This window comes from Schistocerca nitens, chromosome 10 (assembly GCF_023898315.1).
Source record: "Schistocerca nitens isolate TAMUIC-IGC-003100 chromosome 10, iqSchNite1.1, whole genome shotgun sequence".
Lineage (NCBI taxonomy): Eukaryota > Metazoa > Arthropoda > Insecta > Orthoptera > Acrididae > Schistocerca > Schistocerca nitens.
In genome coordinates, this window is record NC_064623.1 from 160,620,767 (window position 1) to 160,636,522 (window position 15,756).

The 15,756-nt window shown below is 41.1% G+C and overlaps 1 protein-coding gene across 3 annotated transcripts in view; it reads left to right on the forward strand.

Moving 5' to 3' along the window:
- Positions 1 to 9,104, forward strand: part of LOC126210223 (arylalkylamine N-acetyltransferase 1-like) — a 269,395-nt gene extending 260,291 nt beyond the window's left edge. For all 3 annotated transcript variants that reach the window (XM_049939406.1, XM_049939407.1, XM_049939405.1), the window contains exon 4: positions 5,787 to 9,104. In XM_049939406.1, the coding sequence (XP_049795363.1) occupies positions 5,787 to 5,985 (199 nt within the window). In that variant the 3' untranslated portion in view covers positions 5,986 to 9,104. The remainder of the gene's footprint in view (positions 1 to 5,786) is intronic.
- Positions 9,105 to 15,756: the final 6,652 nt, after the last annotated feature.

Below are 15,756 nucleotides of genomic sequence, written 5' to 3' on the forward strand. Positions count from 1 at the left end.
ATTTAAAACGTGAATCCAATATTTTCATGGGTCAGTAGATCGATATTTTTCCTTTCATATATCGATATTCTTTATCGACAGTCGATATGAATGTTTCTTTTGTTGTTGTTGTTGTTGTTGTTGTTGTTGTTGTTGTGGTCTTCAGTCCTGAGACTGGTTTGATGCAGCTCTCCATACTACTCTATCCTGTGCAAGCCTCTTCATCTCCCAGTACCTACTGCAGCCTACATCCTTCTGAATCTGCTTAGTGTATTCATCTCTTGGTCTCCCTCTACGATTTTTACCCTCCACGCTGCCCTCCAGTACTAAATTGGTGATCCCTTGATGCCTCAGAACATGTCATACCAACCGATCCCTTCTTCTAGTCAAGTTGTGCCACAAACCCCTCTTCTCCCCAATTCTGTTCAATAGCTCTTCATTAGTTATGTGATCTACCCATCTAATCTTCAGCATTCTTCTGTAGCACCACATTTCGAAAGCTTCTATTCTCTACTTGTCTAAATTGTTCATCGTCCATGTTTCACTTCCGTACATGGCTACACTCCATACAAATACTTTCAGAACGGCTTCCTGGCACTTAAATCTATACTCGATATTAACAAATTTCTCTTCTTCAGAAACGCTTTCCATGCCATTGCCAGTCTATATTTTATATCATATATATTATTTTATACCCTATATATCACATGTTTCTTTTATGTATCGATACATCGGATATTTTTAAAAATATCAACAGTCTTGGTTAGTATCTCCTCGCTGTCTAGGGTGCCTCCAGACACGTCTTCAGCCTGGAATCTCATTGACTGGAGCAGAACTGACTTCAGTGATGAGTCCCCCTGGCGACCAGCTAAGGTGTGTCTGTAGACGTTCCCCCACACCGGTAGGATACCAATCTGTCGCCCACCATGAAACCCTACAGCGTCGCCCATGGGCTGTCGTTTCTTTTCATAGCAGGACCCCCTTGGCTGTCATCCATGACACCCTTACAACACAGCGCTACGTCGAGATACTCGACGCCCCGTTTTGTTGCTCATCAACAAATGGTTCAAATGGCTCTGAGCACTATGGGACTTAACTTCTGAGGTCATCAGTCCCCTAGAACTTAGAACTACTTAAACCTAACTAACCTAAGGACATCACATACATCCATGCCCGAGGCAGGATTCGAACCTGCGACCTTAGCGGTCACGCGGTCCCAGATTGTAGCGCTAGAGCCACTCGGTCATCCCGGACGGCTGTTGCTCATCATGAATAGCCATCCTGGTCTTATATTTCAGCAAGATAATGCCCGCCACACACGGCGAGAACTTCTACTGCTTGTCTTTGTGCTTGCCAAATCCTACTGTAGCCAGCAAGGTCGCCGGATCTATTCTCAATTGAGAACCTTTGGAGCCGGCCGGAGTGGCCGAGCGGTTCTAGGCGCTACAGTCTGGAACCGCGTGACCACTACGGTCGCAGGTTCGAATCCTGCCTGGGGCATGGATGTGTGTGATGTCCTTAGGTTAGTTAGCTTTAAGTAGTTCTAAGTTCTAGGGGACTGATGACCTCAGCAGTTAAGTCCCATAGTGCTCAGAGCCATTTGAACCATTTGAGAACCTTTGGAGCATTACGGGCAGGGCCCTCAAATCAACGTGGGATTTTGACGATCTAACAGGCCAACTGAGAAAAAATTCGGTATCATATCCCTTAGGGCGACATCCACCAACTCCATCAGTCAATGCCATAACGGTTACAGGTGGACCAACCTGTTATTAACCTTCTCAATTTTGTGAAGCTCTTTCTTTTGAATAAATAACCCAATTTTTCCAACATTGTAATAATTTGTTTCACTGTACACGTACATCTACCGATTTCCGTCCCTTTCTGATAATTCCTTCATGTTGCTTTGTTGTTTTATTGTTTATTGTTGGAGTATGTAAGGTGTGTCCGTCCATCGGCTTTATGACGGAATCAGCTCTCCTGGGGGCACTTTCATTAAGCTCTCTGAATGCCTGTGGAGGAATATCAGGCCATCCTTCCTCAAGGACCGAAACCAGAGACTGTAGAAACCAGAGAAGATTGTGTCGTTGGACGCTCAAATATCGAGCGAAATCTACCTCCTGGCTCACCCCAAATGTGACACGTTGGGTTCAGCTCGAGAATCTGGGCAAGCCACTCCATTTCATAGATGTTATGATCCACAAACCATTGCCTCACAAATGCTGCTTTATGACAGGGAGAATGTTCATGCTAATACAATCGTCGTCTCCCAACTGTTCCTCCACTATACGCAGCACACAGAGGTGTAAAATTTGTTCATATCTTTCCGAAATTAGCGTTTTCTTAAGCGCAATAAGGGAACCACAACCTAACCACGGCAGCTACTCCACCCCCGTACCACCGCCCACTCAGTATTTCACTGGTGGCACTATACACAATGCCAGGTAAACCTGTCCAGGCATACACTAAACTCAGACATTTCCATCGGATTATCATTCATTTTCGATGATCTCCTGTCCAGTTGCTCTGCTGTTTACACCATCTCAATCGCCCCTTGCCGTTGGCTACTGAAATGTGTCGCTTCGTGTTGCTTGACCATTGCATGTCATTTCTGAAACCCTCTACGTTCGTTTATTACGCTAGCTGTACTCTGGTAGCACCTGAGAGCTCACGAGTGATTCTTCATTCTGATTTTCATGTGACTTTTTTCAACCACCCACCACAATGCTTGACAGCCCATTTCCATCAGTGCATGCAGTTCATGGCCTGTTGTATGTTATCCTCTAAACAGCTTATGACTATCATGGTATTCATTGTATCCTGTGGAAAGTACGTAAGTACTTCCACATGTTTACCTTGACCAATTTGATAAATTACTTGTTCTATTTTGTGTGTACATCGTACTTCCACATGTTTGCCTTGACCAACTTGATAAGTTACTTGTTCTATTTTGTGTGTACATCGGTAGTTTGTTTTTGTTCACCTAATCTTCCGTGAAGATGGCCACTGTGACAGAAGCTGGCAGAAAATAATGGACAAATGTGTACAGGACAGATGATTGCAAACATGCAATTTCTCAAATTTCTGACAGATCGGTGGTGTCACCTCATTAATGGGGGGGGGGGGGGGGGGCGTTGATGAAAAATAGACATCATGTAAAAGATGTACCAAACTCATCATTTTCAAGACGCAACAATGAAATTTTTCCATGCTTCACATTAAATTAGCACATTTACTGTAGAGTTTCTTGGAGTATATATTTGACATTTTTATGTAATTTAAAAATTTTATTCTCAAAAGTGTATGTATCTTTTTCTCAGAAACTATTCAAGAAGTTACTACAAAATATCTTCTGTTTCATCTCTTTGCATTAGTAAACTTCTCTCATGAGGTTTTTTGAAAACATCAAGTAGGAGAATGTTAATATTTTTAATTATAATTCTATAAGTATAATATAAAATTCAAGCAAAATTCCAAGTACTTTCTCAGCTTACACGCAGGATTGCAAAATTTACTCTTGAGACTACTTTTTTTTTATCTATAGAAATAACTATACAAAATTTCATAATTCTAGTCTTCATAGATTCTGAGAGAAAGGTACATACAATTTGAACACCATAATTTGCAGGAAATGCGATTTAAAGATCAGCATAACGATTTTTTTTCATATTTCGCCTATACAGAACTCCCTCAGGGTTCTTTTTCCCTTCAACAGTTCTTTTCTGGTTTCTAGTTGTTTACCTTGTTTCCTTTATCAGATCTTCAACTGACTTTTCAGCTGCAGAGAGGTGCTGTAAATCTGTCTTGAGTGAAATAGGTTGTTTGAATGTCAGTTCTCTCTAATACTTCCATCCTCACAACGTTACCGTCATTAAATACAAGAACTGCATCATAAGTTACAATTCCGACAACTGTAGCATATGAAAATATGGTTTTATGGCGTCGTTTCCATGTGACTGAATTTAGACACTCATTTGGATTCTGCGTTTTGTTTGAACACACCATTTTAGAACTTCAAAGCCGGCTATAAACCTCTAAGTGGACTTGACAACATCCAAAATACAATTTGGAAGCCTCTCCCTTTGAATATAGAGTAGTTGTGTACACCAGCTAACGTAGCACCGATGACGAATGGGATGTTTTATCTGTTGATACCATGTCGAAATATGTAGCTCATACTGCACTTCTCGTGTCACTTACACTGGATAGGTTCTGTGTGACAGCCTTGACATAATACACTTCAGGAGTGCGTTCTTTCTGAGTTTCTTGTCTCCAGCTGGTTTTTTACTGTTTTTAAGATAAGGAACAGAGTCACAGGTGATCTGTAAAGTCAAAGAATATATGTAGCACAGCCTTCTACATGTCTCTCGCGGAAGTCGGCTTGAAAATAATCCACGGAATTGTTGATCATCGAACTTCACAAATTGGGCGTGGCAGGAAGGTCGCCTCCACATTTAGTTGTTTTTTATGGACTTCGGATGCGATTCCATCATTGGAACGTCCTTATTCTCCTAGACTTATAATAATAAATAAAAAATAACCGGAAATATAAGACACAAAGGAATTACAGACATTGGCTGCAAGCACGCACCAGTTGAAAGCAATGGGGAATCCTGGTCCAGCACAAATTTTCAACTGTCGGGCATGTCCAAACGAACAGACACCATATACATCCTAATATATAAATTGAAAATTGACATTTTTGGTGAACTTCATGAAAGCCCCCCCTCCCCTTAAGCCGTTAGAACTGTTGTTGTTGTTGTGGTCTTCAGTCCTGAGACTGGTTTGATGCAGCTCTCCATGCTACTCTATCTTGTACAAGCTTCTTCATCTCCCAGTACCTACTGCAGTCTACATGCTTCTGAATCTGCTTAGTGTATTCATCTCTTGGTCTCCCTCTACAATTTTTACCCTCCACGCTGCCCTCTAGTACTAAATTGGTGATCCCTTGATGCCTACCAACCGATCCCTTCTTCTAGTCAAGTTGTGCCACAAACTCCTCTTCTCCCCAATTCTACTCAATACCTCCCCATTAGTTATGTGATCTACGCATCTAATCTTCAGCATTCTTCTGTAGCACCACATTTCGAAAGCTTCTATTCTCTTCTTGTCTAAACCATTTATCGTCCGCGTTTCACTTCCATACATGGCTACATACAAATACTTTCAGAACGACTTCCTGACACTTAAATCTATACTCGATATTAACAAATTTCTCTTCTTCAGAAACGCTTTCCTTGCCATTGCCAGTCTACATTTTATACCCTCTCTACTTCGACCATCATCAGTTATTTTGCTCACCAAATAGCAAAACTCCTTTACTACTTTAAGTGTCTCATTTCCTAATCTAATTCGCTCAGCATCACCCGACTTAATTCGACTACACTGCATAATCCTCGTTTTGCTTTTGTTGATGTTCATCTTATATCCTCCATTCAAGACACTGTCCATTCCGTTCAACTGCTGTTCCAGGTCCTTTGCTGTCTCTGACAGAATTACAATGTCATCGACGAACCTCAAAGTTTTTATTTCTTCTCCATGGAACTGTTAAGCCATTAAATCTTTCTTTGCAAAACTAGACCTCACGCTGGTCAGTTTGAGAGCCCCCTTTTCCCATTGATTACTTTTCGTCTACCTCTGGAAATTCTTACAAAAATGAAATGCCTAATTTCTAGGGACTTTTGTGTTTGCTTCGGTCAAACAATTGACCAAAATTCAAGTGAGGAAGTCCAGGAGAACTGAGAACTGATGAGAGGCCTGCTGGTAATGTACTAACGCGTGCGGCCGCCGGTCTGGTTCTTTTCCAGTGAGCTGGCCAAGCAGCGGGGCATCCCCCTGGTGCGCGTCGACTGCACCAGCCACTACTCGGCCCGCGCGGTCGGCCGCCTCGGCTTCGAGTGCGTCTTCTCCATGCCGTACGCCCAGTACAAGCGAGACGGGGAGGTCGTCTTCACGCCCGCCGAGCCTCACAAGGAGGTCTCCACCTACATCAAGAGGGTCGTCTAGTGCTGCAGCAGCAGCACAAGTGTGGTGGTACGAACTGGTGGAGAGTAAAAACAAAATATTACTGTATGCAACTCCAAGTACAAAATGAGCACAGCAACTGAGTGTCCTCTAAGCTTCAGCTTAGCCCAAGGTTCATCCACAATTCTATGGTATGATGCCTTTTCGTTTCTCCCTCAACAGGCAGCTGATTATTCTGTTATCTTCTCTCGCTCTCTCTCTCTCTCACTCACTCACTCACTCACTCACTCACTCACTCTCTCGTAGTCACATGCACACACTGTACTCGTATTTTGGAAGACTCAGGTTCTAATTCCCATCTAGCTATCCACATCTGGGTTCTCTGTGATTTTCTATCACTTATGACAAATGCTGAGAGCGTTCCTTAGAAGAGGGCATGAAATACTTCCTACCCTATTCTTCTCCCAATGCGAACTTATGTTATGTCTCTAATGGTCTTATCGTTGATGGGATTATAATGTCTCACTGAGAATGAAAATTGTGCTCCAAAATCAGATTGTAAACCTCTGTGTCTTAAGAAGATATGTGAGATATGTGCTACTAGCTTGAAGTCAATACTTGCCTCTTGTCTCCCATCCCTCCCCTCCCAGTGGATGAATTTATCAGTGGCTGTTTAACTGAATAGTGAGATTAAAACTCAGTTTCATGATTTCTCCTACACTGACTGAAGGAAATCACATGTCACAATTCTCAAACTGGCTCAATCCTTACTTGAACATACAACAAAGTGGTCTGGAGGGAGACTAAAAAAGTCCACTGCGCCGTCTATAATCTATCCACTTCTGTACAGGACATCACAAAAACCTGTGGCCCCACCCACCCCAGATATGTTCGTGTAACAAGGAGAAATTCTGACCTACAAATATAGCAAGTGTCGATGTCAAGTGTCACTGCTGGGAACAAGTTATAACAATATCCACCCACAACATGTACCTCTGGCAATGATTAAATTAATTGTCATAGGAGCTTCAGAATACCCACTGGTTTGTGTTGCTTGAAATGTTAGTAGCAACAAACATACACATCTCACTTATAATACATTTTCTTCTAAATGATGTATACTTATGGCAGAATATGACAAATTACTTACAGTGAGGTGTCATCCAAACTGGATAAGTTGCTTGTTTATAATTCCTTAAAAATGTACAAAAGAAGTTAACTGTTGTTCATGTAGTCCTCTATTTTGTTTATTACTGTGGCTGTGATGGCACACAATAATTTAGTTTATTTTATACTGCACGAAGTGTACTCTGATGCCTATTTAAGTGTAGTAATTATGTGAGTACTACACTCTAATGTCAAGTTCCTGATCAATATCAGATAGAAGCTATAAGGATGGTCAGGAAATGAAAATTGTGATGAGAGTGATGTCATAACAGTAACTCCATGTTGGCAACTAAAGATACTCAAGACGGTTCTCCCTGTTTCTCATCTAATGAGTGTACTTTGTTGTGGAAATCACTATTTCTACTATTCTCGATCTTTTTTTATTGTATAGTACCTGCATGAGACGTGAAATTCGAAAGCAATGTTTAGCCTCATAACCTGCCCGGCTTATGAATTTCTTTCCACAAGGACCACATTCATAGAATGCACGAAGTTCAGGGTTACGTTATAGACATATCTTCATATTGTACCATGACTGTTATACTGCAGTAAATAACAAATTTCTGAAATAATAACTATGCTAAAGTGCTTATATACTACAAGAAGAAACTATGAGGTAAAGAAAACAACCTTCACCTGCCTTCATTTGCATTTTTATGCATACTTTATATGTTTCAAAATTTCTTTGCGTGTTTCATGAAGATAATGATCACTGATCTGGCGGACTCTACATCACAGAAACTAAATATTCACTATATTATTTTCATTTTTTATGTGAATACAAAATTGTTAGTTTTCTTTCTCTTTTTTCTATCAACACAGAAACAAACTCTTTGATTGTAACAGTTTACAATTGTTAAATTTCAAAATATTTACTACATAATTTTGGCAATGAAGCTTCTTCATGATCAGAACAATGTGTATGCAACTTTCAGAAATTTTATACAGGTAAATGTAGCTTTCTCCAGGAAATGTACCTACTTATTAATAATAATTTTGACAAAGACAGGCTGTTACAATAATGGCTTCTCAAAAATTTACTCCCATTAAGATTAAGTCTTCAATTTTCACACTGACTATAACCACAACATAATGGTCCTTTTTTGAAATAATTCATTAACACAGACATGACTGCATACAACATTGACTATTTTAGTGAGTTCTTGTCATATATGGCCTTCATCACATCTTATTGTCCTCATTCGTTTCTATGTAATTCGTCTTGTTCGAATTTGTATCTCTAAAGAGTTGCCTATAACTTGCATCATTCAGAGGAAACCCCAAACGCCTTCCTTAGCTAAGCTATATGACCAGCACTGTCCAGAAAATTATTGAAAAGTTATCTTAGATCACTGAAATTTCTGCAAAAAAGCAATTATGTCAAGTTTGATAAAAAATGGTAATCACTGTTTGCACATTTCAATTAAATTATGGTGATGCTAAAAGAAATCAATGAATACTTGTAGCAGACATGCTGTGCAAAAGCGAAATACCAGCATAACAGAACTTAGCTGTGCTGATACTATGATATAAATTGTCAGGAAAGAATAACTTCGAAGCAAAATATTTATATTTCTTTCGATCATTTACAAAGTGCAATGATTATATTTTCTGCTTCCTAAGTCTAACCTTAAATAACATTCCAGGAACATTATAAATGTTGTAATGTTGCAAAGTCTGTGATATATGTGTCATGCTGTACATTGTGTGCCGTTTGTACTCTCTCCCTAACAACCTCAAAACTCTGGAAATACATAGACCTTTATGCATTATTAATTCATGTTGTTAATGTGTAAGACAGTGTGAAATCTGCATGTCCTTACCTACATTTATAATGTGTATATAATATCTATTTCACAAAAAGAAAGCACAAACTATATTACTCGAGTATAAATGGAAAGAATAGAATTCATCTGTTGTTAAAGAATATTGTTTTGTTACATACTCTGTAATTTTATTGTATTTATATGTTTTGAAAGTGGGAATAAAAGCTTGTAGCTTGAAATATCCAAAGTATTTCTTTGCACCTCAACTCTTCTAGTGAGAGAACAACAGTAAACCACTACATTACATTTGTCATATTCCATGAATCCCATGCATTCTCTAGGATGATGTGGAAAGAAGTAAAAAAAAAGATATTTTATGTAGTTTAAGAATAATACATTGAAATGATTTGAAACTGCTAAAGAGTTATGTATTACACTGCTAATTGTAAAATAAAATGAAACATCATACGGAGTTTCTGTTAAGATAATCTTCACTCTAGAAGGAGAAGTTGCTATCTCTTAAACTCAATACATTATCCATGTTGCATTCGTGTGTATCCATACATGCGACTCCTTTCTGTACTAATGTTAACTCCTTGATATCCTTGTAGACCATGTGTTTGCTTATACTGCTACATCCACGCTTTTCACTATTTTTTAAAAAAAGGGCATTTATATTGTTACGCAGTTGCGAAAATACTTAGTTTCCTTAAGAGACCTAGAATATTAAGAGATCTAGAACTAACACCAGACACAACTCTTACTACACACTTCTGTGTTTTGAAAATACTATGCTTGTAAATTTACTTTCTCCACAGAATGATTCCATGACTCATTAGTGAACGGCATTATACAGAATGAAATAGGTTTTTTCTCATTTTTTGATTATATTAAGGAGTGTTCATGCATACTGTTGACAGCTGAACTGAGACATATAATTAATTTCAGGCGACGGATTTTTCCTGTTACGGTCGTGATCTGTCTGCAGTTCCAAGGGTCTAACAATCTCTAGTACTTGAATTTCATTGTTTGAATAATTTGTTTTTATCGATTATGGGGTTCTGCAAGAAATACTGAACTGTAAGTACCGAATCTTGTCAAAATTCAGCGACAGTCCATTTGCCTTGAACCGTCAGGTGACGTTTTCGAATATTTCAGTAGCTTCCTTTTCAGTAGTGGAACCAATATTATTTTTATAAGCATACTTGCATTGTCTGCAAAAGGAACAAAATTTGCTTCTTCCAAAACCTCAAGTGGAGGATCATTTATCGACAGAGAGCCATGAAAATGAGTTGATAAAAACATTTTCTCCTTGATCATTGAATCTTACATCATGTTTCACAAATCATATCATGATGAGAACCTTCAGGGAAAGCAAATGCAGGCATCACCAGCAAGGGACACGGGAATTAGTGTGCACTCGACAGCAAAAAAATCGGCCACTGCAGACAAAACAGGAGACGGAGTATCTACTACTCAGGCTAACTAATAAGAGATAACTAAAAAATGAAATAACAATTTTACCTACAAGTTTTTTTTCTAAAACTGCTTATCTTTATCTTTTGCAACTTGAAATTATAATGATTTTTCTGACGTTTCACCAGCACGATTGGCTGGCATTGTCAAAGCTTCACCCTCCATTGCCGGTGGTGAACTGGAGCCGAGCTCGCGGGCGCAGGCTATATGTACCTGGCGCGCCAACGTCCGAGGGCTTCTCCGCGGTCATTTCCGGTGCGGTTCTCCTCTTGCTACCTGCGACGGTCGTTCGCTGCAGTACGGGAAGCCAGGATCCGTTTACCTTAAGGCTTTCCTCTTTCTTGTAGAAACTGTTCGCATGTTTTTGTATTTCTACAGCTTCTCTGAACAAGCGCGTGTGTTAGTGCTTCTCTACAGCTAGAACTTCCGTGTCGGCGAATTTTATTACGTGGTCGGTCTCATTCAGTGCGCGCTCTGTCACGGCCGATTTCTCCACCTGCCCCAACCTGCAATGTCGCTTATGCTCTTTGATCCTGGTGTTAATTGATCGTCCAGTCATTCCGACATAAACTTTTCCGCATGTGCATGGTATACAGTATATTCCCGACATTGCAAGTGGGTCTCTTTTCTCCTTCGCCGATCTAAGACACTCTTTGATCTTCCTTGTCGGTTTGAAAGTCGTCTTTACCATGTTTGCGCAATATACGGCCGATTCTGTCCGTCACTCTAGGAATCTATGGCAGAAAGGCCGTACCCGACATTTCTTTTTCTGGTTCCTTTCTTCGCCGAGTGTTTGGCTCTGTTACACTTCTAATATAATTTGTGGAATACCCATTGCTCCTCAGAACAGTTTCCAGGTGTTGCATTTCTCGTATGAGGTGTTGCGGCTCACATATTCGTCCTGCTCTCGTTACTTGCTCGGGTGGTGGTTTGACAGTTTGTGCAGGTATCGGTCCGTGTGTGTCGGTTTTCGATACACGCTGTGTCCCAGGTTTTCGACGTCCCTTGTAACCAGCACATCTAGAAATGGCAGTTTCTTGTCCTTTTCTACTTCCATGGTTAATGTTATGTTGGCATGGAGGCTGTTCAAGTGTTTTAGGAAGTCACCGAGCTGTTCGTCACCATGGGTCCACACCACGAAAGTATCATCGACGTACCTATACCACACCTTAGGTTTGCAAGTCACCAAGCCTAGCGCCTGTGCTTCGAATTGTTCCATGAAGAAGTTGGCCACCACTGGACTAAGAGGACTACCCACGGCGACGCCTTCCAGCTGTTCGTAGAAATCGCCATTGCACGTGAAATAGCTCGTGGTGAGACATGCATGGAAGAGCTTCTTGATGTCTTTCCCGTACTGCAGCGAACGACCGTCGCAGGTAGCGACAGGAGAACCGCACCGGAAATGACCGCGGAGAAGCCCTCGGACGTTGGCGCGCCAGGTACATATAGTCTGCGCCCGCGAGCTCGGCTCCAGTTCACCACCGGCAATGGAGGGTGAAGCTTTGACAACGCCAGCCACTCGTACTGGCGAAACGTCAGCAAAATCATTGGATGAACGTCGGCCGAAGAACCCGAGAAAGAAGCCAATAGGCAGCTTGTCAACAAGTGACCACGAAAGCCTTAACAATTTTGAAATTATAACTGTCCCCTTTTTGGAATGGAGAGTAAATCCACATAATTTCCTTCGGCGATCTTATGGAGTCATGTGTTCAAAGAGACTGTGCTTGCGTCTGTTTCTCGTGGTACAATGACTTGAAGTGTAGAGTGGTAATCTGAAAGTGCACAGTTCGGATTTACATGCTTTCATGTTTTTTTATTGTTTCAACGAACGAATTCACTAAAAAGAAAAACGTAGAAATTTCGGACAATGTGTACCCAAATTATGAAATCGAGTGTGAAAATAACGAAACATCTGGCCTTACCACATATCGGCTTCGCTTTAATTGAAATATTTTTGTTAAGATACGTAAAATAGCGAAAGATGTGATGTCCTACATCACAGGAAGTACCCATTCGCAAAACAGTTTTTGGAGAACTATTGTTAAGATATAGAACCGAACATGAAATCATTACCGGTTCAGCGTAAGAAGAGATACACACTCGTACAGCTACACCTAATACTTTCTGTCCCTATGTGTTTAGAAGCAGTGGTTATATTTTTCGAATAAATTAACGACAGACTACTTTGACTAACAGCGAACAAACGGAGACGTAATGAATACTTGTGTACCAAGAAAGAGCCATTAAAGCTACCATGAATGAGCAATGTTATCACATTAGTAACGCTTCGTTACTGGATCACCTATTTGACAGAAAATATTAACTGTAATGTATGAAGTATGGTTCGGTCTTCTAGAAATAAATTATGTCTACAATTCAGAGCTTTGGGGAGAAGTTATAAATCAGACGTTTACATCTCGAGTTATGAGGTAAGTGCTATTATTAATGCAATTAAAAGCTGAACGAAGTACAAAGCCATTCATCCTCTGCCTCATTTCCCATGCTTTTGTTGCCATGGTGGCCACTATGCATCTCCTTCCTCGTCTCCTCGTTCTCGCTTTTTTCACTTAGGAACAGCTAGTCTGTTGTTGACTTGGTTGCAGGTAATCGCTGGCGCATACCCACGATGTGAAGTGGCCCAGAACTCGCGTCGAGACGTAACCCGTGTATGACGAGAATATGAATAATATCAGAAACCCCATGAGGTAACTGGAGAAGTTTTTTCCGTAGAAGGTTTGGGTCAAATGGCTCTCAGCACTATGGGACTTAACATCTGAGGTGATCATTCCCCTAGAACTTAGAACTATTTAAACCTTACTAAGGACATCACACACTTCCATGCCCGAGGCAGGATTCGAACCTGCGACCGTAGCGGTCGTGCGGTTCCGGAAAGGTTTGGTGGAAACGTATTTCACAGAGTCGACATTGCAGTGGATCCTACACAAGCATTTTTCACTGAATTGCCACACATTTGAAGGTCGAGCTTTGCGGGTACTTAATAGTCCATTGTGATGCAACAATTTCCTTAAGTAGACCAGCGAAAGCAAGAGACAGCGAATCACGATTTTTTTCCTGTTTTCATCCTTTTACTATGATGTTTGGTTTCTGTTTAATTAACAATTTCGATTTAAAATTCTGTCATCTACCATCTACATCATACTCCGCAAGCCACCTAATGATGTGTGGTGGAGGGTACTTTCGGTGCCACTATCTGATCCCTCCAACCCTGATACACTCGCGAATACTGCGTGGGAAGAACGATTGTCGGTAAGCCTCTGTATTGGCTCTAATTTCTCCAATTTACTCCTCGTGGTCAGTACGCGAGATGTATGTGGGGGGAAGTAACATGTTGTCTGACTCCTACTGTAAAGTGCTGTCCCGAAATTTCAGTAGTAAATCTCTCCATGATGCACAACGTCTCTCTTGTAACGTCTGCCAGTGGAGTTTGTTTAGCATCTCCGTAACGCTCTCTCGCCAGCTAAATGATTCCGTGACAAAACGCGCCGCTCTTCGTTGGACCTTCTCTATCTCCTCTATCAGTCCTATCTGATAGGGATCCCTGATAGGTCAACAATACTCAAGAATCAGGCTAATAAGCGGCTTATAAGGCACTTCTTCAGTGGACGAGTTACATTTCCTTAAGATTCTTCCGACGAATCTGAGTCTGGTGTCAGATTTTCCCACTGTCTGTTTTATATGGTCATTCCACTTAAGGTCGCTCTGGATAGTTAGGCCCAGATATTTTACGGCAGACGCTGTCTCCAGCTGCTTGTCATCAATAGTGTGGCAGTACAGTAGTGGATGTCTTTTCCTATGTATGCGCAATACGTTACATTTATGTACGTTCAGTGTCAAGTGCCAGAGTCTGCACCATTCATCAATTCTCTTCAGGTCGTTCTGCAGATTCTTACTATCTTCTGGCGTTGCTACTTTGGTATAAATAACTGCATCATCTGCGAATAGCCTTAAAGAACATCCGACGCGTTCTACTAGATCATTTAAGTCTTGTTAGACAGATTAAGGCAGAAAAAGCTTCGCAATGCTACCACTGCTCCTGCCTCAGCAGCCAGATACACTTGTGACAGTTGCGGCAAGAGATGCCGTGCTACCATTGGCTTGACAAGTCATATGAAAAAATGCAAAACAATCATCTACCAAGATGTCGTGGCATATATATATATATATATATATATATATATATATATATATATATATATATATATATATATATATATATATTGTGAACAGCAACGGTCCTATCAAACTTCCCTGTGGTACTCGGGATATTTCCTTTACATCTGTCGATTTACTTCCGTTAAGAGCGACGTGTTGAGTTCTGTCTGCAAGAAAGTCTTGAATCCAATAGCAGGTCTGCTCCGACTCTCTGTAAGCTAGTATTTTTTTCATTAAGCGGCAATACGAGACGCTATAAAATGGCTTACCGAAACCAAGGAACACGGCATCAGCCTGAGCGCCGTTGTCCACTGCGCTCTGAATCTCATGGAGGAACAGAGCGGGCTGAGTTTCGCAGGATCTGTGTTTGCGGAATCCACGTTGATTTTTATAGAGGAGCTACTCATTTTTCCAGGCATCTCGTTACAGCACTGCCAGGCGTTTTAAAACAAACTTTTATCAAACACGCAAAGCACCACAAACAAAAGCAAACAACACAACTATCTTACCCGCACGATACACAGTGGAGCTGAGGCTCCCACGAGCTCGTACGATGACGACAAGCGCAGAATGACAAATTGTTCAGCGATCTGAGCATGACAAACATGACAAATACAGACAAACAAACGGACTCACCACTGGATGCCATTATTAATGTCTTAGGTTGAACTCGAACAGGTGACCTTTGGCTAACTGTAATATGCCTATGGTGCTGATTTTGGAAGGATGACTGTAACCGAGGTCTTGTCAAAGCGGTCTACGAGTATAACTTAGGTCGAACAAGGCATGCTGATCTGTTGTTCGGGGGGAGCCAAAATGGGATTCTCAGATCGCTGAACAATTTGTCATTCTGCGCTTGTCGTCATCGTACGAGCTCGTGGGAGCCTCAGCTCCACTGTGTATCGTGCGCGGGTAAGATAGTTGTCTCGTTTGCTTTTGTTTGTGGTGCTTTGCGTGTTTGATAAAAGTTTGTTCAAAAATGGCTCTGAGCACTGTGGGACTTCTGAGGTCATCAGTCCCCTAGAACTTAAAACTACTTAAACCTAACTAACCTAAGGACATCACACACATCCATGCCCGAGGCAGGATTCGAACCTGCGACCGTAGCGGTCACGTGGTTCCAGACTGTAGCGCATAGAACCGCACGGCCACAAAGGCCGGCTAAAAGTTTGCTTTAAAACGCCTGGGAGTGCTGTAACGAGATGCCTGTACTACAGTGAAAAGACAAAAG